At 55.1% G+C, this 22,923-nt stretch overlaps 3 protein-coding genes across 6 annotated transcripts in view; 2 read left to right on the plus strand and 1 right to left on the minus strand.

Annotated features, from left to right (window-relative positions):
• Window positions 1–8,212, minus strand: part of MED12 (mediator complex subunit 12) — a 34,846-nt gene extending 26,634 nt beyond the window's left edge. For 2 of the 3 annotated variants that reach the window (XM_074551637.1, XM_074551636.1), the window contains exons 1-9: window positions 8,024–8,212; window positions 7,581–7,685; window positions 6,566–6,757; window positions 4,751–4,910; window positions 4,018–4,193; window positions 3,628–3,738; window positions 2,807–3,061; window positions 844–990; window positions 459–558 (exon numbers count right to left, since the gene is read on the minus strand). In XM_074551637.1, the coding sequence (XP_074407738.1) occupies window positions 459–558; window positions 844–990; window positions 2,807–3,061; window positions 3,628–3,738; window positions 4,018–4,193; window positions 4,751–4,910; window positions 6,566–6,757; window positions 7,581–7,685; window positions 8,024–8,122 (1,345 nt within the window). In that variant the 5' untranslated portion in view covers window positions 8,123–8,212. The remainder of the gene's footprint in view (window positions 1–458; window positions 559–843; window positions 991–2,806; window positions 3,062–3,627; window positions 3,739–4,017; window positions 4,194–4,750; window positions 4,911–6,565; window positions 6,758–7,580; window positions 7,686–8,023) is intronic. The other variant, XM_074551635.1, reaches the window with a different exon arrangement.
• Window positions 8,213–9,474: 1,262 nt separating this feature from the next.
• On the plus strand, window positions 9,475–13,349 carry IL2RG (interleukin 2 receptor subunit gamma). Its single transcript, XM_014265312.3, has 8 exons — window positions 9,475–9,803; window positions 10,637–10,727; window positions 10,963–11,150; window positions 11,270–11,412; window positions 11,517–11,679; window positions 12,117–12,222; window positions 12,291–12,375; window positions 12,476–13,349. The coding sequence occupies exons 1-8, from the start codon at window positions 9,713–9,715 to the stop codon at window positions 12,677–12,679; spliced, it is 1,071 nt and encodes a 356-aa protein (XP_014120787.1). The 5' UTR covers window positions 9,475–9,712; the 3' UTR covers window positions 12,680–13,349.
• Window positions 13,350–14,751: 1,402 nt separating this feature from the next.
• On the plus strand, window positions 14,752–22,076 carry LOC102069512 (sestrin-3). Of its 2 annotated transcripts, none has more exons than XM_014265292.3 (9): window positions 14,752–14,994; window positions 17,647–17,850; window positions 18,057–18,239; window positions 18,355–18,591; window positions 18,702–18,813; window positions 19,011–19,147; window positions 19,482–19,672; window positions 19,980–20,124; window positions 20,669–22,076. In XM_014265292.3, exons 1-9 carry the CDS (start codon window positions 14,929–14,931, stop codon window positions 20,756–20,758), a joined length of 1,365 nt encoding a protein of 454 aa, XP_014120767.2. In that variant the 5' UTR covers window positions 14,752–14,928; the 3' UTR covers window positions 20,759–22,076. The 2 variants fall into 2 exon arrangements, with proteins under 2 accessions (XP_014120767.2, XP_005484576.1); XM_005484519.4 differs by having other exon boundaries at window positions 19,029–19,147.
• Window positions 22,077–22,923: the final 847 nt, after the last annotated feature.

The following is a 22,923-nucleotide window of genomic DNA, read 5'->3' on the forward strand; positions in this document are numbered from 1 at the left end:
TCGTGGCAGGAGAATTGAGACCATTTGATTTTTAAGGTCCCTTCCAACCCAGACCATTCTACAATTCTATAAGAAGTTTGTGAGAATGTGAGCTCATTGCTTGGGCTCACTACCCAAGGAAAGCTGTACCAGTCAGGCAGGGGTCCATCCAGCTTAATGTCCTGACTCTCACTGTGGCCAACAGCAGATTTTGGGCAGATCAGAGCACAGCACACTGACAAGAGTACAGTTCCCTGGTAAATATTTCCAGCTCCTAGTAACAGAAACTCCCCCTATACCTGGAGAAATGTACCCTTATAAGATTTTGCTCTAGAAAGAAGAAGAGCCATGTCTTACTGCTGACAGTAAATACAAGCAATAGTAAATAGGAAAAAAACCAAGAAGAATAGCCAGACAGGAGTTTTGTCAGAATAGCACATGGATCAGGGGGAAACAAACTTTAACCTACACCAAGTTACCTGCTGTGGTTTCCTGGCACTTGTCAAATGACCAGCGAACCTCCACAGCCTGGCCACGCTCCTTTATCTGCTGCTCAATCTCGCGCAGCTTCGCCCGAACCTAGAAACAATGGACTTGGGTAAACACACAAAAGATGCCTTAGAAGTCATGTGAACAAAATTATTAGAAAACAAAGGGACTGACAGCAATTCCACTTAAGGTTAGATTCTGCTCATCTTCCAAGGACATCACTATCTGGCTTACAGCAGAATGAGAGCACTTAATTCCTAGGGATTGAGACAGCACCTCCAGATCTGCTTATCACACAACATGAAAAGGAAATTCTGAAAGAGCTAAGATGCAGCTGTTACCCAAACCACAAGAGCTCCCTTTTCTGAAGCTCACCTGCTGTGTGAAGGCTGAATTCCCCCCTGGCATGGGCAAGTTGGATGGGGCTATAGGCAGGTGGTCCAATGGAGAGCCAGTCTTTATCCTGCTATCAGTCAAGGAATAATGCCACACAAGGGCACTGGGGCAACACAGAATTATACTCTGCAACAGACAGAAAAGTCAATATCACTGAGCAAATTAAGGTCAAAACAATTAAGTTACATTTCTACAGAACTAACTACTACTTAATCCTATTACCAAGGCACTCATTATCCTCTATACAGCATATTTACTATCTGGGTGGGTTGGTTTTGTTTGGTTTAATTTTTTTTTTAAGCTCTGAAAAACCCTTTGGATCCTACAAACTCACACCCCCAATGCACAATCCAACCCTCATGGTCCAGAAGGGGCATTTATATTGGTGACTTAAAACTGTCATCAAGTGTAAAGTCTGAGAAGAAACATCAGGTAACAGACCTAAATTAATGAAACCATTTTGTTTGATAATCACAAGTCTGATTATTATAGTAATAATACCATGGTATATGCATTCTCATTCTTTTATGAGCTTGTACACTCAAATAAACAGAGACAAAACTTCACTGAACAACTCCTATGATATTCCCCTACATTTTCTGGCTCACAAAGCTGTTTTAGACTCTCAAGCCACTGAGACATACTAAAGATCAGACTATTATTTACCAACATCAACTTTTTAAGCAGGTTGTGCCTGAACTCCAAATCAGACAAACCTTTGAGGTACATATGCTCATCTATTTTCCCTAAAGCAACTCTCCAAATACAGGATTTTTATATTAGAGACATGTTTTATCACATAGAAAATAGGAAAAAAAACCACAACCCTCTAAATGTCTTGACCAGAAAGCAAACAAGACTTAATAAGCATGCAAAATGTTTATTTATAACCTGCATTGCTCTCTAGCCCTTGCTTCTAGAAAGGTCCTTACTTCTAGCCAACTGTACTACAGAACTTTTCTTTTCCTCTTTTTCTCTGAGAGCTGGCTGGCTGCTTCTTGATCCTGCCAGGGCTCCTTCCTCTCAAGTTCCTCTCTTGAGCAGCAGATTCCCAAGCTTTGTGCTTTCTTCCTCTCCAACTCCTGCTTCATTCTGCACTCTCTGGAACCTTCTCTGCTTTAACAAGTCTTTTCTCCCCCGAAGAAACAATCTCCACTCCTGCATGGACCCACCTCACCTAGCCACTCTCCTCTTGAAGGAGAAAAACACAATCATAAATGAATGCACACACTGAACAGAAATTGCCTCTTTCTGACACAAGGACATTGAGAACTGAATCCCCCAGTGTCACAACAGCACCAGTTCTTTGAACATCTATCAGTAAGGCTTTGGCAACTTTGCCCTTTTATTGCAAAGTAATGTTTAATCAATCCCACCTACAAAGATTATGAGTTTAGAGTAGTTCCTTTTCACAGCCTGCTACCACTCCTAAATCACCACATTCTTCCATAAAGTGGGAGGGGCTGTTTCTTGTGTGTGCTGTTTGGTTGTGGGCTGGTTTTTTTGTTGTTTTGTTCTGTGGGAACTTTTTTCTGATGAGGGGGATGTTTGTCTTTAAGAGTTGACAAAATTACAAAGCACTTTTAGGCTACCCCGGAGAGAGAGCTTTCATCCTCTCCTGGATGAAAACCTGTTATTGATACACACATGGGAAATAGCCCTTTCTTTCTTTCTCATCCCTTCTTTTGTAAAGCTTTCCCAGCCATGTGGGGCACCTGTGAGTAGAGCAAATGGCCCTATTCCAAACCATTTTTCTTATGCAAGTCAGTCAAGGGCATTGCTACAGCACTGTCTGACAAAAGCTCTGCAACACATCAGCAGAGATAATCATGGTTTGATATTTCTGTACTTACAAAGCTGCTGACTCAGACTGCAATGACTTTTCTGTGGTGGCACACAAACTGTCCCTGCTGACCCCAGGATCCCCACCACTGAAACGTACCTGCAGGATGCAGCTGAGCCCATACACCACCGGCCGGTGCTGGGGGCACAGCAGTAAGTCGCTGAAAGGGCTGGGAGGAGGATTCCCTGCAGCTGGCTGAGGGGTGGGAGTTGAAGGAAGAGCATTCCCTGTCTGGGCAGACAGGATGTGTGGTGGGTGCCCACCAGCACCATCCAGCTGCATGGCAAGCCTGCGGGTGCAGAAGTAGGCCAGACGTCTGGACAGGTACGCAGACTGCACAAACTCTCCAGAGTACTGCAGGGAACATGAAGGAAGGGCAAACATCCTGGTCACAAGGAACACAAGAAAAAACCCCGACCTTCCCAATGTACTACACTGTGTGACACTGCCTTGAAGAGGCAGTTCCTTTTTACAGAGAGCTCCTTAGCATCACGGATCACCCACTGGCTACTAAGCATCAGAAAAAGCCTTGAAATGTTCTCTGGCAATGACTTAATGTGTAAAAATGTACCCACACCCAGCCTTCCCAGAGATTCAAACATTTTTCCAGAATCTGTTACAAGAGAAAGAAAGAAAAAAGCAGTTTCCATGTACTGGTACACAGCCAGTGGAACTATCACAGCTGTGGCATGGGCAGGGATTACCAAGTCCAGTGCAGGGAAAAAGGATAAAGGAGAATAAAAACTGGAAAAGAGCAGCACTAAAAAGACATCCTTGCATGAGCTGAGAAGGATGCTCACAGGGACACTCCCTGGTGTTCTTGGTGCAAAACAGCTCATTATCACCTTAGGCAATAGGAAGGGGATGGCCAAAGCAGAATTGAGCACCCTCCTAAAGCAAGCTGAGAGTGTATTTCTCACCCGCAGCAGCAAAGGAAGGAGCATTTTCAGAAATTCATCCTCTCCTGACCGTATCTTCTCAAAGCACTCCAGGACCCACGTCAGGAACTCGTGCCGGTCCAACATGCCATCCTGCACACAGATAAAAGCAGAGCAAATGGTGAAAGCTGAAGTAACCTCCACTAAGGTAAGGCTGAGCAGCAGCAGTGTGCACTCCAACAGTGGAAATAACTCTGGAAGTTTTCACAGTTCTGTGCTACCCCTGTCCTATTACTGAGCTCAAAACTGCATCCAGTCCTAGTGGTCTATTCACTAGGAAAGAGAGCATCTTGCAGAAATAAATCATGTGGCATCCATTCCCCCTGCCCTCCTCTGCTCACACCAACCCAGCAGTTCCCACCAGTCCCTCACCTGGAACATGAACATAGCCAGTTTCTCATTGTAGTCCCACTGCTTCAAAGCCTGTTCCACCTCTTGGGGCATTGGTCCTGATGGTGAACCACAGCCTTGCCCTGGGAGCTGTCTGTAGAACTCTGCAATTTTCTGCAGCTGCTCTGACAGGTACTTGGTGATGATCTGTGTCCATTCTGGAGAAAAGAGGTTAGCAGTGAGCACTGTGGCAAAGAGGAGCAGGAAAGAATCAGGATGGTGCACAGGTGGAAAGTCAAAAAAAGCAGAACACAGTCAGGGGAACTCTTCTAGACCACAGCAATCTGGAGCAGGCCAGGATGCAAAGATGTTGGATCCAGTAATGTTTAATGAAATTGGGAACACAAACAGGGAGTAACATACCAAAATTTTCTGGGAAAGGTACATACTCACTTGGGAAGTAGCTAATCAGTCATCACTAAATTACAACTTTACAATCATTGAATGGAAGAAAAAAAACTGGTAAGGCAGCAAAGGAGCTCAGTAGAACTTAACAGGGAGAAAGAAAAGTAAGGCTTCCATGGCTGCTAAGACTTATTTTTCAGTGTACTTTCACAGGTCGCCCTGTTACTCAGTTACTCACATCAGAACCCAAGGACTTATCAGCAGGAAACAAGTTTATTTGGATTTCCAGGCTACCTCTTACTAAGCAAGAGCAGGTTTAGAAGGAAACAGCTGTGCTGGCCAAAGGCAGTGCTGCCCACAGAGTGCTTACCAATGAAGGGATCAATGACATGACGCTTTTTCACCTTCGTTTCCGTGATGGCAGCGTAATAGGCACAGGTCATTTTGATGAGCCACGCTGCTCTCATTACTGGAACAGTGTATTTGGCCAAATAACCAAAAACCTCTTCCTTCTTGCTAAAGATGGGCACCTGTAATGAAATGGAGAAGGAAAACTGAACAAAGCACTTGGAATAAGAACTGAAGCAGCTAAAGCAGCTATACCTGCAGCAAGTATGAAAAAGGTAAAAAGGCAACAGAGCAACACAGTACCTCTACCTCAAAAAAGCCTGCTGCCAAAATTCACTTGTGGTCAGAAAGCAACAGTACCAGAGCTGCATTTCAGTACAAACAGAAACAAAACAAATTGAAAGAAGACAGAACATATAATTACACCACTGTAAATCCATGCCCTGAATCCTGCAAACATCTTGGAGGTTATCCTCCAGAGAGCACATGAAGAGCTATGAAAGATACAGACTGAGTCAGTAACAGAGTATCTGCCATGCAGAGGGAAGGAAGGACTCTTCACTTTGTATACAAAACCAAGTGGTTACAGATGTCTCACAATATCATGAGTACTCAACAGAAGACTGAGAGAAACTGAGGGAGCTGAGTACATAGCAGGAAGGAATTCATTAATCCAAGATTCAAAATTCAAGATACAATACAGGAGGATACCAGTGAAATAATCAGGCTGCAGGACTATAAACCAGGAGACAGTAACACATCACAGGGAAGAGTACAGCTGTGGGGCTCATTTCCACACAATATTCTGGAGAGTGAAAGTATGTGTGTTTTCACAGAGGAATGAAAAAAATTCACAAGAAACAGGTCCATCCGGCAGGTATATTCAAGTCCCTGAATTACTGATGTTCATTTATGCTATGTTTCCTACATCCTTCCCAATTGCTCTCTGATGCCTCAAAGTCAGACTACCTGGCTACTGACAGTCACTCTTTCACATCCAAGTTCACAAAAATGAATGGAAATCATAGCAGAAAAACAGGGGAAAACCTTGAAAGGTTCAAGCTTTTACCATGACCTCAGGAAACTGACAGTCAAAACACAAAGAAGGACTAAGTTTATAAAGAGTCAGATACTGGGAAAATCTGATTACTTTATTTTCCCCCCAGGAATGACTCAGACCATTTTGCAACTGGGAGTTATGACTTTTCCACGGTGCATACCAGACTCACAAGCACTTTTTTGTAGGCTTCTCCTGAGAGAGAGCTAGCTCCCTTGCTATCAGGCCTGATAAAATGCCAGAGTAAGACCTTTTTTCATACTCTACAGAATTCACAGCTATAAGGGGAATATCTACTCCTAAACTCCAGGGCATAGAAATGCTGTAGCCTGGCCAAGACCAAGTGATAGCACAGGTACTCCCCTCTGCTGAAAAGCAGAAACATCTCACTGCAGCAGAAGTCTAGGTGATTATTTTCAGTAATTCTCACTAAGACTTTTGAGAACTTGAGAAACCCTCCACAACAGAAATGTCCTAATCTAAACAACAGACCAAAGGCAACAATGACAGCTCTTCTGAAAAACAACTGAACCTTAAAATAAATCAGTTGTGTCCTACAAGCCAAAAGGCAAAGCTGAACACACCTCAAAATAACAGCCTAGAGACCAGATCTCAAAGTGTGGATGACTACAGTCAGGGCATTACAAATCCCACATCCACTCTGCAAGCTGAAAGCTTCACAACAAGGAACTTGTGCAAACAGTAAAAGCCTTCAGAAAACCTTGAGAAACAAGCACAGATTAAACTCTGCCCTGCCAGGCTGCCTCTCCTGTAACATACCTTCTTAGCAAGGTGAGTGAGGGGCTTAGTTCCAGCCAGATCTGTGAACCAGTTGTTTATGGCACTCTGGGAACGTGCTGTCACCAGCCAAAAGTTATCCTTCTGATTGACCTGGGGTTTCCGTCTGCCCGTGTCAGGCAGGGTGTTGCACCGTAGCTTTTCTGCAATAATACTGCTAAAATTGGAGCTGATCTGGAGGAGAAGGAAAAAAATAAAGGATTCATTACATTTCAGAGGTCAAAGACCTGATCAGTGTGCTTAAAATTTATCACTCATTTATCACTACTACCAGAAGTCTCACCAGTATCAACTTTTGAAACACAAAGTAACTGCCAATAACTCCTTTGTTATACTTTCAGAGATTAATGTGTCTAGACAACTCATACAATAATCAAGCAGGGACTCAAGTTGAGATGGACACAACCCTTTAAAAAATACCTGTCAAACCAGACAGAAATCTCTTCAGACAAAAGTCAGCCAAAGAAAACAAATATCCTGTGCTTATTGATTGCCTTCCAACTCAGGTCATTACTAGTTGTTTTGCCAGGAAGTCAACATCTTGACTTCAGAGACTGGAAAATGGAGTTGAAGCCTATTATATAACTCCCATTTTTAAACTTCCAGATGTTTCACGAAATCGTACTTTCCTTTTACTATGCCAATTTAATGTAACCAAGCCAATAAGGAGTTTTTCTCTCCTACTATCACAGCTTTGTGCTTTAACAGCAGAATTTAAGGAGTCCTAGATGCTGGCTTAACCAATACTGCAGACACAGACCTGCCCCTAAGATGGACTGAGCCAGACAAGAACCTGCTCTCTCAGAGGTGGGACACACTTCTAAAAGAATGCAGAACTTGGATTCTACAGAAACGGAGGGTCAAGTCTTAAAAACACCCACACAAAAGGGGAAGATCTCCTAGTTCTCGACACACGGAAGGAACGAGACCCAGGACTGTGCAGGATCCAGCCGCCTGCCCTGCCAAACCCGCCCTCGACCGTCGGGACGTCTCTCACCTTCGCCGGGTTGAAATTGACATTTTTGGCACTGCCGTGCTCGTCCCCAGAGACCGCCGGTTGGTTATTGAAGCCTTGCTTGACATTCAGCGCAGTCAGCTCATCCTGCGGGGGAAGGACGGTCAGCAGGGCCCGGCCCAGCCCCTCCGCGCCCACCGCCGCAGCCTCCGTCCCCACGACGGGGGCTGAACCAGGCGAGGCCCGGCTGCTCCCCCGACCTCCGCCAGCCCTCGCTACCAGGCACCGCCCTGGGCAGCGCCGGGACACGGCACCGGGGCTCCCCCGGCCCGGCCGGCGCCTCCCACCCCGGGGTCCCGGTGGGACGGCGCCCCCTCGCCCAGCTCCCGGCCCCGCGCCGCTAACCCGGCGCTCCCTCAGGTCCGGCCCCGGCACAGCGGTCCTGCACCCCGGGTCCCCCCAACACGGCCGCCCGGCCCCCGCACCTCCTTCTGCTTGGGGTCCTGCGGGTACACGTCAGGCGGGCCGAGGCGCGGGCGCTTGAGCGGGCGGTGCTCGTAGCTGAGGACGCCGAAGGCCGCCATGGCGGGCCGGCCGGGCGGGGGCGGCCGGGCCACAACAAGGGCCGCCGGGGCCGCCCGCGCCTGCGCGCTGCGCGCTGCGCCGGGGCAGGTGGGCGCCGCCGAAGCCGGGCCGAAGGAGCACGGAAAATCCCGAGCGTCGGCGAAGAGGCCCGAGTGTTGCCGAAGAATGACGAAAATTGACGGAGAGACCCGAGTACTGCTGTGACTGGACCGAGGACAGACGAAGAGTACCGAGCTCAGCCGGAGAGATCCGAGAGTGAACGGAGAGAGCCGAGCGTCCCCGAAGCGGGGACGAGCGAGGACAAAAAAAGCGCTGAGCGCCGCAGGAGAGTCCCGAGCAGTGATGGGGTGGCCCGAGCCCGCTCCGAGCGAAGACGGAAAGTGTCGAAGAGGGACGGGGCAGCCCGAGCGGCGCGCGCGCGCCCCCCGGTGGAGGCGCCGCGCCAGTGCCTTGTCCGGAGAGGATCACGTGACACTACTCCCTGCCCCCGTACCGGGGCACCCCTAGGCCCCGGCCACCAACACCCCCGGTGCGGCCATCACCGCACCACCGGCAGCCCCCGCGGACACCGGCCGTACTGTCACTCATACCAAGCCCCGCTGTGACTCCCTCCTGCAGCCAACCCCTCCGACTGCCTCGGTGCCTCCCCGTGATGCTGCCAGGGATCCGGGCGGGCTGGGCACTGGGCTCCCCATCCCAGCCATGCTCCTGGGGCAGCCCAGGGGCGGTGAGCCCTACAGCGTGAGCCACGGGAACACGGCAGGATGAAATAGGGGTCCAGGAGGTGTGAGGCGTGGGAACTGAGCAGGGAGGGTGACACTGTCCCGGTGGGATGAGCCAGTGGAATGCGCTGTGGGGTCCCAGTGCGATTGTTAAAAGCGAGAGCAGGCTCCCGGGGCTAAAGTGATTTCAGCATTTATTATAATAAAAGAAAGGCCTAAAGCAAGGGGGCCTGGGCCGAGCAGGAGCGTTCCCGCCGAGGATGCTGCAGCGCCAGCGCTGGGGCTCCTCAGCAGCGATGTAGAGATGTACCAGGTGGAAAACGGCACATACTCAGTGGGTCAGAAGCCCCATTTTATCCTGTTTTTTGTCCCTTTGGATTGGTTTCTTTTTGGATCCTTCATTTGCACGAAGGTTTAAGGCACTCGATTGGCCTTTACAGCTCTGTCCAGGCCGGTTCATTTCACTTGGGGGTGGTGCACTTTCCTAAGGTGTGTTATGGTACACCTTATAACTCCCCTTTTAACCCCTTTTACAATAATAACCAAACTAACAGTACATGCTTAACAATCTATCAACTATTGTACAACAGTTTCTAACGTATTTTTAACAGGATGAGCCATGGAGTTCCACTGGGATGAGCCATGGGGTCCCACTGGGATGTGCTACAGGGTTGCAGTGGGTTGAGCTGTGGGATCCCACTGGGATGAGCCGTGGGGCCCCTCTGGAGTGAGCAGTGCCCCACAAGGCAGCCCTAGGGGCACGCAGGGCGCCGGGTGCAGGCGGTGCCGTGGGCAGGAAGCAGAGTGCTGCGGAAGCCGGCAGCCCTGGCCGAGGCTGCTCGCACGCGTCCCCGCTCAGCAGCCCCCATGGCGGCTCCTGGCGCCTTCCTCGTGCCTGTCCTCCTCCTCCTCCTCTGTGGGCTGGGTCCCTACGCTGCTGCTGCCGACAGCCAGCCAGGTAAAGGGGCACAAGGGAAGGCCATGGGCCGCTTTTGTGGTTGGGGCTGGGGACTGGAGCTCCCAGTGATGGCGGGCGAGGACAGGATGTGGGGCTGTGTGGGCTGGCGTGCTGTTGTGGCACACACCAGGGACCCTGCGACCCCTGATGTGTCCCAGGACCTGCAGCACCTGTATGGCCCCTTGCAGTGGGGCTGCCAGGAGGGTCAGGCTGTACCAGGGAGCCGTGTTGGGGTGTCCTTGTGCCCACTGCAGTGCTGGAGCATTTCTGACCCCACCAGCCCCCTGGGACTGCTCCTGCCCCATCACTCTACTGGCAGATCCTATTGGCCCGTGCCATGTGTGGATGCTGGCCAGGATGGTCAGTGGATCTGCACAAGCTGCCCTTTCCTTCCTGGTCCGTCAGTAGTGCTGTGCACAGGAAGGGGACAGGACACAGAGGCGTTTCTTTCCACCCCACCTGGCACTCTCATCCCAGCCACTGTTTTCAGAGAAAAAATGCACTCCTTGCCTGGCTGTCAGTAAAACAACAGCTTTCTGTGGAAAAAGCCCCTCTGTATCCCTGGACCTCCTGGGCTGGTGGGAAGGTGCCCTCCATCTCCAGGTGTAGAAGCAGCCTGTTTGCTCCATTGTGTTACATTACAACCCAGGAAAGCTTGACCCTGGCTTTCTCCTGCCCCTGCAGTGCTGGCTGATGAGCTTGTTTGGTTCACACAGAGGGACATTCATAGGGATCTGTGGGGATCTGGCATGTGCCATGTCTCTCTGGTGCACCCCTGGGCCCTGGCACAGCCACCCACCACTGTCATGCCCAGCAGTGTCTGTTGCTTGCAGGAGTGGAGTGTGTCCTCTTCAACGAGGAGTACATGAACTGCACGTGGGGGAACAAAGAGATGCCCACAGTCAACTACTCCCTCTTCTACTGGTAGGTGCCCCTGCCCCATGGCCAGTCCTACAGCAGAGTGTCCAGCAGTGGGTCCCTGTGCAGGGAGGCTGCTGCCAGCATTGCTGGTCCATCAGGCCTCTCCTGCTCCCCAAGCCCAGGGTGGGGCACGCTCTGTCTCCAGAGCAAGCAGGGTGGGATGTGCTGGGGAGGGGGTCCTGGTGAGGGCTGGGGCATGTGAGGCCTTGGGGAGTCCTGGTAACCCAGTGTGGCACAGGTACAAGAACACGTCTGACAAGGCAGTGGAGTGCAAGCAGTACCTGCAGCACCAGGGTGTCAGGGTCGGCTGCTACTTCAAGAAGAACGAGCTCATCCAGTTCCAGCCTTTCCATGTTCTCATCAATGCCAGCGTTGGAGGCAAGACCCTGGAGATCTCCAGAAAGCACATGCAGCTGCAGGACCTGGGTACAGAGTGGTGGGGGCACCCCCCTGTGGGTTCTCAGAGCTCCCCTGGGGGCTCCCAGCTGGCAGCAGGGCCCTGGCCATGGGGCCAGCCCTCACTGGGCATCACCTGTCCCTCGCAGTGAAACCAGAGGCGCCTGTCAACCTGACCCTCCGCAACATGAGCAACAACCAGCTGCAGCTCACCTGGGCCTCCCCCTACCCCAGGAACGGGTGTCTGAAGCACACTGTCAAGTACAAGAGCAACAAGGACACCAGCTGGACGGTGAGAGCCCTGGGCATGGCACCCTTGTGGCTGTGCCTGGGCTGAGCTGAGCACCAGCCTCCAAGGTGGTCCCAGCCAGCAGCTCAGGGCTCGTGTCTCTGCAGGAGCTCTCGGTGAATGGAGGTGTCTTCTCCTTACCCAGCGTGGACTATGAGAAGTCCTACACCTTCTATGTGCGCAGCAAGATCAACAGTTTCTGTGGCACAACCCAGCTCTGGAGCGAGTGGAGCGTTCCTGTCACCTGGGGCAGCAACTCCACCAGCAAGGGTAAGTTCTGAGGGCTGCAGTGGGATAGGATGGACTGGAGCATGGCAGGGCTCAGCAGGTGAGAGATGGCCAAGCAAGTAGAGAATGGCCTGAGGCAGCAGCTCTAGGGACAAGACCCATCTGGGCATGTGGGGTGCTGGCAGCAGCATCCTTTGTACTTCTGGAAGCAAAACATACCCCACCAGTGGGACCTGCTGAATTTTGCCAGGGGATTCTTAGCACTGGAGGGAATGGCTGGGCCAGGACAGGGTCACCAGCTAGTTATGGTGACAGGATGGCATTGCTTGGGGACAGGCCCCTTCTCCATGCTCTGTTCCCAGCTGAGCCCTGCCATGAGCAATGCCATGGCCACCCATGCAGGGCCCCCTGCAGTCCCACCTGGCTGCCATGGCGGTGTGCTTGCTGTCTGGGGATCAGTGTCACCCCTCTCCTTCCAGGCACGGTGGAGGATCTGTACTGGGTTGGGATCCGCACGATCCTGGTCCCCATTGCCTCCTGCCTGCTGCTGCTGGTGCTTGTCATCCTGCTGGTGCGCATGGAGAGGTGAGCGTGGGGAGCTGCCTGGGCAGCAGCACTGGGGCTCCTCCCTCTAACACACCTCTCCTGCACAGGGTTTGGGTCATCCTGATGCCCCGAATTCCCAACCCCAGCAAGAATTTTGATGAGCTGTTCATCACCCACAACGGCAATTTCCAGGTAAGGTGGCACAGGCAGCCCTGCCCTGGGCTCACCCTGGCTGTGTGGGGTTGGGGCTGGGCTGGGTGGCAGCTCTCTCACCCTGCTCTGCTCCCTGGAGGAATGGACTGGAGTCCCTAAAGATGTTGTGGAGAGCTTCAAGCCCAACTACAGCGAGAACATCTGCTATGTGACTGAGCTGCCACCCAAGGACAGCCACGAGCCCCTCTGGGACAGCAGCAACCATGCACCACCTCCAATGCCTGGGCCCCCAGCAGCCCCCAGCGAGCACAGCCCCTACCAGAACAGCTATGGGAGGCTGTGACATGCTCCTGCACCCCTGTGTGCCCCATTCTCCACAGCTTTGCTGCCAAACCTTACTGCTCCTCAGGCCTGCTCCCTGCTCCTGCCATTTCTCTGCCAAATGCCCTGGACCCCCAGTCTTGCTTCCTGCCAAGTGCCCTCCCTGCTCCCAGGTGCCCACAAGCACACCCAGGGATGTGTCCTGGTGAGGGCAGCTGCAGCTAAGCAGGCAGGGGCCACTAGCCAAGTGATGGGGACACACAGGATGAGGAGTCCCAGGGGGGGCAAGTGTGGAAAAATAAGGAAAGATAGACAAGAAATATTGTAAACATGCTCAACTGCCTTGCAGCTGATGTAGGGAAAACACATATACCATACTCATGTTGTTTAGCTTTGTGTATTCAGTAAGTAGAACTTGTGTTTAGATAACACAGGCCTGTGATAGACTTAGTGGCACCTTATTTAACATGCTTGAGATTCCTGGCCTGCTGTGGGAAAGATCAGATCACAGTGGTAAACCACAACTGCACAAATCCTTGATAAACAGTCAAAAACAGCAGGTTCAGTGATCCTCTAGGGTGGCCCAAGATCCACAGTGCCTGCATCCCTGCTTATGTGCCTGGGTGCTGCCTGGGGGGGTCCTGCAGTTGGTGAGGTAATGAAAATAAAATTCCTCTTTGCCTTTCATCCGTGGTTTTGTGGTTGTTCCTGTGTCCTGCCTGTGCTGGCTCAGCCGGCCAGCCCCTGTGTCATCCTGGCAGTTCCCCAGGCCTCGCTGCTCCTTCCCCTGTGTCCCCAGTTCTGGTGACACTAAAGCTCTGCCCACCAGGGGATTGCCCAGGCTCGTCCTGCAGGGTCTGGGGAAAGCACCACTGGAGCCCCAGCTCTGAGCACCTCTGACCTCTCACACACAGTGAGGCAGGGGCCAGTCCTGCTGTCCCAGGCTCTCACAGTGGCAGCGTGTTCATCAGCCAACATCGAGCACATGGATGGGTCCCCTCCTGGCTGCCTCACAGGGCTCCCTGCACACTCGGGGATGTGCTGTGACCTCACTGGGCAATGGGCTCTGCTTTGGGCTCTCCAACCACTTCTGGGGCCACCTGCAGCCCTCAGCCACTGCCGCTGTCCCTGCAGATGAGCAGACCTTTCTGGCCAACACTGACTGCAGTCCCCTGCAGCTGCTCTTACAGAATCCCAGAATCAATTATGTTGGAGAAGACGCTGGAGATCATTGAGTCCAACCTCTGTATGAACTCTACCATGTCAACCATACCATGGCACTAAGTGCCACCTCCAGACACAGAGACTCCCCCACCTACCTGAGCAGTCTAATCCAATGTCTGATCACTCTTTCTGGGAAGAAATTCCTCCTGATGTCCAACCTCAGCCTTCCCTGGCAGAGGCACGTAAGAGCACACACTCCCATCCTATCACTGCTTGCTTGAGAGAAGAGTGGGACCCTTAGCTGGGCCCTTGGACAGCCAGGCCCTGGCACAGCCAGACCATGGCACAGCTGGGCCCTGGCACAGCCAGGCCCTGGTACAGCCAGACCTTAGCACAGCTGGACCATGGCACAGCCGGACCCTGGTACAGCCAGACCTTAGCACAGCTGGACCATGGCACAGCTGGGCCCTGACACAGCCGGACCCTGACACAGCCTGACCATCAGACAGCCAGGCCCTGACACAGCAGGGCCCCAGTACAGCCAGGCCTGCGGACAGCCGGACCCTCAGACAGCTGGACCCGGGCATAGCTGGGCCCTCGGACAGCTGGACCCTGGTGCAGCTGGGCCCTGACACAGCCAGGCCGTGATGCAGCCAGACCCTGGCACAGCCAGATCCTGGCACACCTGAGCCCCCAGACAGCCGGACCCTGGCACAGCCAGACCCTTGGACAGCCGGGCCCTGGCACAGCCGGGCTCTGTCACGGCCGGGCCCGGGATGGAGTCCCGGCCTGGTTCCCCGCCCGTCCCGTGGTGCCCCGGCGAGGCGGCAGCGCCCCCCAGCGGCGGGGACACCCCGAGCCCCGCCCACCCCGCTGTGGGCGGGGCCTGCGCCCGGCCCCGGTAACTTTCCAGCCCTGCCCACGTGGTGCGGCGGCGGCCGCCCCCTGGCGGCGGCGATTGGCGCAGGCGGGCCCGCCCCCCTGCCTGCCGCGGTGCCGGCTCTGCGCTGCCGGCGGCCGCACCGGGCGGGGGCACCGGCACCGGGCAGCGGGCACCTGGCAGCGGGCACCGGGACTGCGCTCGGCACGGCACGGCACGGGCTCACCATGATCGTGTGTCCCCAGAGCGTGGAGCACCCCCGAGGAAGCCGATGCCAGCGGCTGCCGGGGCAGGTAGGACCCGCCCCGCCGCCACCACCGGAGCCCGTACAGGAGCACCGGGCTCAGCCCTGGTCGCCGCCACCGGGCCGGCACGGCTAGGGCACCAGCAGGCCGGGGCATGCCCGCTGGCCGTGCGCGGGACGGGCGAGGCTGTGCTCTCGGGATGCCGCGACTGGCGGCTCGGTCTTGGTCCTGGTCCTACTCCCGGTGCCGGTGCTGGTGCTGATGCCGGTCCCGGTGCGGCGGTGGCGTCCCCGTCCCCTTTGTGCGGGATGCGGGAGGCGCCGTGGCTCCATCACTGCCAATCAAACTTGTTTTTCTCTCTCCGCCTGCACTGCCCGCGCCGCTCACCGGGGGCGCTGCCGCCGCCGCCGCCCGCACAATGGGGCCCCGGGTACCGGCCCCGGGTACCGGCCGCCGGCACCGCCGGAGGGGTCCCTGCTGCAGGCACTCGGACTTCCCCTGTCCTCTCGAATACCCAGGCACAAGGGCTGGGCCAGAGGTGCTGCCGCGGCACCGTATCCAGAGAACGTTACCGGAGGAGCCACCGGTACCGGCGGAGCCACGGTCTCACCGGGCGAAAGGATGAGCCCCGGCCGGGCGGGGAGCACGGCGGGGTCTACCGGCCCCTCTCCCGCACATCCCGGCGCTGTCCGGGCTCCTCAACCTCCTGCCTGCTTTATGTGCTCACGGCTGCCGGCCGGGAGCCTCGGGCACCGTTCCCCCGGGGTCCGCCGGGCGGGGAGGGGACGAGGTCGGTGGTGGGTACGGCGGGTACGCATCTGAGGTGCCTGCTAAGAGTTCGGGGGGCCCGGACACACGGAGGTTCCCCTGGGAGGAAGGCGATGCTCCCACAGCCCGGGAGTGCGAGTGGATGCACTCCGGGAGGAGGAGGAGGAGGGCTGTGGCCGAGGAGGATGAGGAAGGTGCCACTAGGGCCAAGCGAGAGGTTGGGGAGGCAGAACTGAGGGCAGGCGGTGCTGGTAGGAGACACCCTGGGCTGAGCTGGTGCCTTTGGGAGTGGGCAGTTTAGCCTGGCCAGGGGCTGAGAGCCGAGGAGGTGGCTGTTCTGCACCTTCATCCCCCCCTTCCTTCATCATCTCCTTCTAAGACACATCTGCCTGGTTGCTTGCTCCATCATCACCTGGGCAAGCGGAGTGAGGAGAGCTGGCAGCACCAAAGGCTGAGCCATGGTTGCACAGCTCCTTCCTGAGACCACCTTTCCCAGTATTGGGGAGTGGAAGGGCCCTTGGCTCCTCCACCTCAGCCCTCCCGGACAATACCAGGGCTGTAGCCCCTTGGGTGTCCTCACAGCATCTCATTTCCCCAGGCAGAGGGATTTTGTAGGGGGCTTCTGCAGGTCACTTCTGGCTTTCATCTTCTGTCGATCAGAGAAGCTGGTGCTTTTCATCTTTCCATTTTAATAGGAGTTTTGGGATTTTGTGGACCCCTTTTACCAGAGGAAGTGAAGAGGACACTCTAAATGTCAAGTAAACCTCTTGTTACTTGAGCGATGGTGTTTTCACCAGAAGTGCAGGATGGTGGAAAATAGCCTGAGCTGCTTCCTGCACTGCCTGTGTGGGTGCAACTGTTCTGTGCAGCCACACAGCTCACCCCTGCTGTCTGCCCCTCACCCCTGGCTGCTCTGCCATGCACCCTGGAGCTTTGGTGGTTTGCAGAAGTGCTCCTGGTTTTCTCCATTGTTGCCATGCTCCAGTCACCAGCCAGCCTTTGGGTGACTGCACTGGAGAGCCAGGTGAAAGGAACAAGACAGTGGTGTCAGCAGGGCCAGAGTTTCCCAGGAGAGATTTCAGTTCAAGCCTGGGAGCAGAGATGCATCCTTTGCATCCAGGGGTGCTGCTGGGCTCCCACTGTGCCTTCCTGTGTGACAAGAGTAGCACCTGCTGTACTTGTAACTAGGGGTGGGCAGGCTGCAGGTGCTGTCAGGTGGGAATTGTGGCAACACGGTCCTTGGAGCATGGCAGCTGCCTGGGCATCTTTCCAACATCCCTGCCCTCTGTTCCCACCACTCTCTCAGGAGGGGCTGGAGCTGTGCTGGACCCTGGTGCCAGGCTGGTGCAGGCATTGCTGGGGGTGTCTGTGTCTTGCCAAGCTGCCCATCTGTGTTTTCTCTGGTGGGCACAGAGCTGTCCTCTGTGCTGCAGGATGCCCTCCCATGCTGTCTGCTTGGGCAACATGTGGGGAGCTCTTCTGGGTGCTCCTAATCACATAGAAGGTACCAGGCCATGGTTTGCCTCTTGGCTTGCCGGGGCAGGAGCCTGAGAGCCCCTCTGCTGTTTCCACAGCTCTCTCACATCTTGGTACTGGATAGGAGGGCTCCATGCTGGCAGATGGGCTGCCCATTCTGGAATGTATTTTGTGTTGTGTTTCTCCTGATCCGGCCTTGCACCACTACAAGGATCATTCCTGGTTTGCCCTTTGGTTCTGCTCACCATGCAGAGCCTTCTCCCAGACAGAGGCCAATCTGGGTGTCTTGCTACCTGTCCTCCTGTGTCAATGAGCAGTGCTCTGTGTGAGTGTCCCTCTGGCAGCACCAAGCTGGGAGAGGGATCTCTGCCTCTTGCAGAGCCTGTGCTTAGCTGGGGTGTGCTGCTGCAGCAGGGGCTGCTCTGGGAAGAGCTAAGCAGAGCATGTTTCCTGCAGGTAGTGAAGATGTCCAGCAGTGACCCTGAGTGCCCCCAGTTCCTCTTTGTGAAGGTGCTGGCAAGCCGAGGGAGGCTGGAGGCGGTGACCCAGCAGATGGGATACCACCCCCAGTACCTGGACAGCTTCCTCAAGACACAGCACTACCTGATGCACATGGACGGGCCCCTGCCCTTCGACTGCCGGCACTACATTGCCATCATGGTGAGCCCTGCTGGGACCTGCCAGAGGGGATGGGGGCTCTGGGCTCTGCTCAGCCCTGTGGGGCTCTCCGTAACCTCCAGCAGACACAGCCTGTGCCGTGGGCTTCTCATCAGGGGCCAAAATCACAATGTCCTGGAGGCTGAGTGAGAGGTGGGTGTGGGGGCCTGTCCTGCTGGGGCAGTGATGCTGATGTGCTGCTCTTGCAGGCAGCAGCCCGGCACCAGTGCCGGTACCTGGTGAACCTGCACGTGCTGCAGTTCCTGCGGGCAGGGGGGGACCCCCAGTGGCTGCGCGGCCTCGAATTCATCCCCCCCAAACTCCGCAACCTCAACGAGATCAACAAGATCCTGGCACACCGGCCGTGGCTCATCACCAAGGAGCACATTGAGGTACTGGGAAGGGTTCTCAGCCAGGGACCAGGATGGCAGTGGGAACAGCAGCGTCCCCAGGGGCTGCCAGCACCCTGCCCATGTGTCACATTGCTGGTGTGTCCATGTTCTGCAGAAGCTGCTGAAGATCAGCGAGTGGAGCTGGTCACTGGCAGAGCTGGTGCACGCCGTCGTCCTCCTGGCACACTGCCATGCACTTGCCAGCTTTGTCTTCGGCTGTGGCTGCGAGCAGGACGAGGGGCTGGGGGGCCGGGGCGTGCTGAAGCCACTGTCACTCGGGAACCAGTGCTTCTGTGAGGCCACTGCCAGCAACAGCTACGGCCAGGAGCTGCTGCGCATCAACCGCAAGCGGGTGAGCCCCAGGGTGGCTGTGCAGGGGATGGGAGCAGAGGGTGGCTGTGCAGGGGATGGGGGGATACCCCTGGAAGTGCTGCCCTCACCCCCAGGCCTGTGTCTGTGCAGTCCCTGGACTCCTGCATGGAGCTGGATTCCCTCCGGGAACGCATGCAGCGGATCCATGTGGAGACTGAGGGCAGGGATGAGATGAGGCTGCTGCAGCAGGACCGAGAGGAAGGTGAGGGGCAGGGAGCAGGGTGGGTGTGTAAGGTGGGAGTTCATGTGGCATCCCTGTGTGTTTGTTGCTCCTCTATGCCTTACATTTTCCATGATGTGTGGTTCAGAGGGGCTCAAGGGATGCATGTGGGGCAGAGCAAGGACTGGTTGATGTGGCTGGGGACAGGGCAGCTGAGCACTGCTCTGACCCAGCTGCAGGGCTCTCCCCTCTTTCAGATACTGATGGGGAAGTCACCGGTGCCACCAACCTTGCGTGCTACATGCAGGACCCTGACTTTGGATACCAAGACTTTGCCCGGCGTGATGAGGATCAGACGCAGGTATTCAGAGTCCAGGTAAGACTCCTGCTCTCTGGGTGGGCAGCACCTTGGGCTCCCCTCCCATAAATAGTGGCAGAGTTGCCCATGCAGACTGGCCCTGCCCCAGGGTTGGGTTGGGAGGTGACTTCTGTCCCCAAGAGCTGATGATTTTTTCACATGGCCCTCCTGGAGGCAAGGGTAAAAATCATTCAAAAGGTGCTTGATAAGGGATGTATGTGGTTTGGGCAGAGCTACCTCCAGAGCATATTCACTGAATTCTTCTGCTTCCCAAGGTCTCCAGGCCTTCTTCCTGGGAACATGCTCCAAGCTCCTTTTTGCAATTGCAAAATCCTCTTGCTGTGCTCAACAGGATTATTCCTGGGAAGACCATGGCTTCTCACTGGTCAACCGGCTGTACTCTGACATTGGGCATCTCCTGGATGAGAAGTTTCGGATGGTGGATGGTCTGCAGAGCAGTGCCATGGCCAAGCGGCAGGGCTGTGAACCCTCTGTTTTCAAGCGGGGAATCTGGAACTACATCCACTGCATGTTTGGCATTAGGTAGGGAAACCAACCTCATGGTCCAGGGGAGAAAACTGAGCTGACTCAGGCGGGAGGGGAGGGTAGGGCACTCAGTCTGTCATCCACATGAGCATGGAGGAGAAGGGACAGAGGTGAATCCCCTGCCTGCATGTTGAGACAGGCAGGGAACAGATACTGAACTGCTCTGGCCAGGGCAGGGGGCTTTGGGGCAGGGTTTTGGTGCCTGGTGGATGTTGGCATGTGGCTCCCTGACCTGTGGCTGTGCCATGGCCCAGGCAGGCCACAGGCAAGGTGCTGGCTGTGACTCCCCCTGTGTTCCCCACAGGTACGATGATTATGACTATGCAGAAGTGAATCAGCTCCTGGAGCGAATACTCAAAGTTTACATTAAAACTGTAACCTGCTACCCAGAGAAGACAAACTCAGAGATGTTTGACAGGTTCTGGAAGCAGTTCAAGCACAGTGAAAAGGTGGGATAGCTGGCCCCTGGCTCTGACTGCTTGGGGCTGGGAGTGGGCAGGGGCTGCAAGCTGGGGTGCTTTGTGAGGTGTATGGGAGGTTTTTGAGCCACCAAACCAGTCTGAGGCGGGGGGCATAATAGAAACTGGCTGTTTGTAAGGAGTTGGGCTTAGTGTGGCATGGGGCTGCCCACTGTAATGAGGCCAGGGGCACCAGCAGCCCAGACATCTCCAAGGTCATTACCCCAGTGCTGAGTGCTTCCTGGCGAGCCCTCTTTCAAGCTGTAACTCACAGGAGCAGCTGCTGTGGGTGTCGGGGGCTGTGCTGCTGCCAGCCTGGAATGCTGGTGCCAAGTATGCAGGGGACTCCCTGGCACACAGCTCTGGGAAGCAGCTCCAGCCTACAGGACTGGGAGGAGGGGAAAAGGGAACCTGCCTGAGCTGGAAAAATTGGTGGCATTTTGATGACAAAAGACTCATTGCTCAGGTGGGCAGCTGCTTGCACTGCTGAGCACAGCACACTTTCAGCTGCCTGAGCCTCTCTGTGTTGCTGCAGGTGCACGTGAACCTGCTGATCCTGGAAGCCCGGATGCAGGCAGAGCTGCTGTACGCCTTGCAGGCCATCACCCAGTACATGATCTCCTAAATGCTGGAGCTGCCGCAGGGCCCGGCAGCCTCCTCTGTCCCTGGACTCGTGTGGGACCCTCACGCTGGGACCGACGGCGAGGGATTCCTTGATTTAGTTCACTTGACTCTGTTGTTCCTTTTTGTTGGTTCCCCCCCGCCTTGTGGGGGTCACTGAGTGGCCCTGTTACGTGCAATTACCAAACTGTGAGGCAAGTCCGTGCTGCTGAGATGCTGGAGACTTGAACATGTCCAAGGAGGACTGCCAAAAACATGGGGGAGAGGGGAGTGGGAGGGGACTGGGGCCAGATTAGAGGGATGCTCCTTGCCTGGGTGCTGTGGGAGCCTTGGTGGCACAGGGAGGGCAGAGGGGACCACTGGCTTCCTTCCCTGTGCTGCAGTGGCTGCTCTGCTTGCAAAGCCACACTTGGGCACCTGTCCTCAGCGGGGTGGTGTCTCTCACTTGGGAACAGTGGGGGCAGCATGTGGGTGTGTTGCAATGTTCTGAGTTGCAGGGTTAGGCAGCAAGAGTGCTGGCTCCTAGCAAGGGCCCTTCCCCAGCTCAGCAAGGGGATGCACTTGCTGCCTGTGTGTTATGTCCTTTAGGTTTATGTGCCAAACCCTTCTGGGATGGACAAGAGATGACCCAGCAAACTCCAAACTGTGAAGCTCTTGCTGGCAGAGCATCCTCGTGCTTTGCTTTCTCTGACAGCGGGATGAGAAGGTTCTTTGACAGTGTTCAGGCACTGGAGGTTTCTGCTGGGGCCTTTGGCAGTCCTAAGCCCCTCCTCTGCTTCCCATCAGCAGAGAGGCAGGAGAAACAAGGGAGGCTTGTTAATTTGTTTGAGTTAATGTGTTTTGTATCTTCTTACCACCATGAGAGGGCTGAGGTCCTGTGCCCAGTCACTTGCTTAACAGCATGGTGGAGGAGCCTGTGGTCAGCACAGGTAAGCTACAAGAAGCTTCTCCTTGAATGTGGGTTGGGGACACTCCTGGGACTGCCCCATTTGAACAGAGGCAGCCTGTCCACCAGCCTTGCCCTCTGCCTGGGGGGCTACACCACCATTCCTCCCATCTCCCTGGGCTGCTCCCTGCCTGTGCCACAACCCCTGGCTGGAGAGGTGCAAGGGCACCAGTGCAGGCTCCAGAGAGCAGCCACCAAGGGGAATGAAGCCACCCGTTGTAAGTGGGAGCCTGAAGCAAGGGCAGCTGTCGAGTCAGCCAGTGCACGCTGCTTCAGTCGACCTGTTTACTGCGTAAATATACGGGGAGAAAACCTTGTGTATGGAAGCTACAGAAAAAGCCTATTTTTGCTATAAATATATTATGTTTGACATGGATGTGTGCTTTATTTCTGCTGGATTTTGGGAAGGGGATCCAGACTTGCATGGTTGCTGTGAAGGCAGGACAGCACTGTCTGGCTGAGCACAGCACTGAGATGGCCCAAGTGTCAGGAAACCCAACATTCTCAGCCAGGCTGGGGTCATGCACTGACAGCTCTGGTCCATGGCCAGCAGCTGGTCACTGAGGCTACACCTATCCTGTTCAGCCCAGCTCTGTCCTCTTGCTGTGCTCAAATAAGCAACTGCTGCAGCATTGTGTGTTTGAGAGGAAAAGAGGGAAGTTTTTCAAGGGGCTGTGGCACTCCAGCAAGGAGGAATGGAGTGTGCCAAAGGAAGGAGCTGGCTGGTATCTGATCGCACATGGCCAAGGTGGGGGTGCTGCTTCTGCAGCTGAAGAAGCAGCATTTTGCTCACACTCCCAAGCAGACACTCAGTGAGCAAGGCCAGGAACCAGGAACAACTTTTCCTGATCCATGCTGCTGATGCTTTCCCTCCACTGGGGCCAGGCCAGCTTGCACTGGGCCAAGCTGGTGCTTGGGCAGTAAAAGGCCAGGACAACTGGTGCTGGGTAGTACCAGCTGAGTCAGTACTGGTGCTGGAACAGTGACACCAGTGCAAGCATGACTGGTGCTGGGACAGCTGCCACCAGGCTTGGCTAGACAGTGCTGGGCCTGCCTGCTGTGCTATCACTCAGCCCCAGGGAGGGCTGGGCAGGGACCAGGCAGCTGGGTGTGCTGCTGGCTTGCAGGGGTAGCACTGGTTAACCACAGTGCCAGCCAGCTTGCCAGACTCCCTGCTGTCCCTGCAACAGCAGCTCCATCCCCTGCAGGGCTGGGATGAGCCA

Source organism: Zonotrichia albicollis, chromosome 14 (assembly GCF_047830755.1).
Source record: "Zonotrichia albicollis isolate bZonAlb1 chromosome 14, bZonAlb1.hap1, whole genome shotgun sequence".
In the NCBI taxonomy this organism is placed as follows: Eukaryota; Metazoa; Chordata; class Aves; order Passeriformes; family Passerellidae; genus Zonotrichia; species Zonotrichia albicollis.

Excerpts from the sequence above, each read along its gene's own strand:
- IL2RG (XM_014265312.3), top strand. The coding sequence starts at position 9,713 with ATGGCGGCTCCTGGCGCCTTCCTCGTGCCTGTCCTCCTCCTCCTCCTC. Across the intron at positions 11,151-11,269 it reads CATGCAGCTGCAGGACCTGG|TGAAACCAGAGGCGCCTGTC; the intron begins GTACAGAGTGGT and ends TGTCCCTCGCAG. Across the intron at positions 12,376-12,475 it reads CCCACAACGGCAATTTCCAG|GAATGGACTGGAGTCCCTAA; the intron begins GTAAGGTGGCAC and ends TGCTCCCTGGAG.
- LOC102069512 (XM_014265292.3), top strand. The coding sequence starts at position 14,929 with ATGATCGTGTGTCCCCAGAGCGTGGAGCACCCCCGAGGAAGCCGATGC. Across the intron at positions 18,592-18,701 it reads TGCGCATCAACCGCAAGCGG|TCCCTGGACTCCTGCATGGA; the intron begins GTGAGCCCCAGG and ends GTGTCTGTGCAG. Across the intron at positions 19,148-19,481 it reads CGCAGGTATTCAGAGTCCAG|GATTATTCCTGGGAAGACCA; the intron begins GTAAGACTCCTG and ends TGTGCTCAACAG.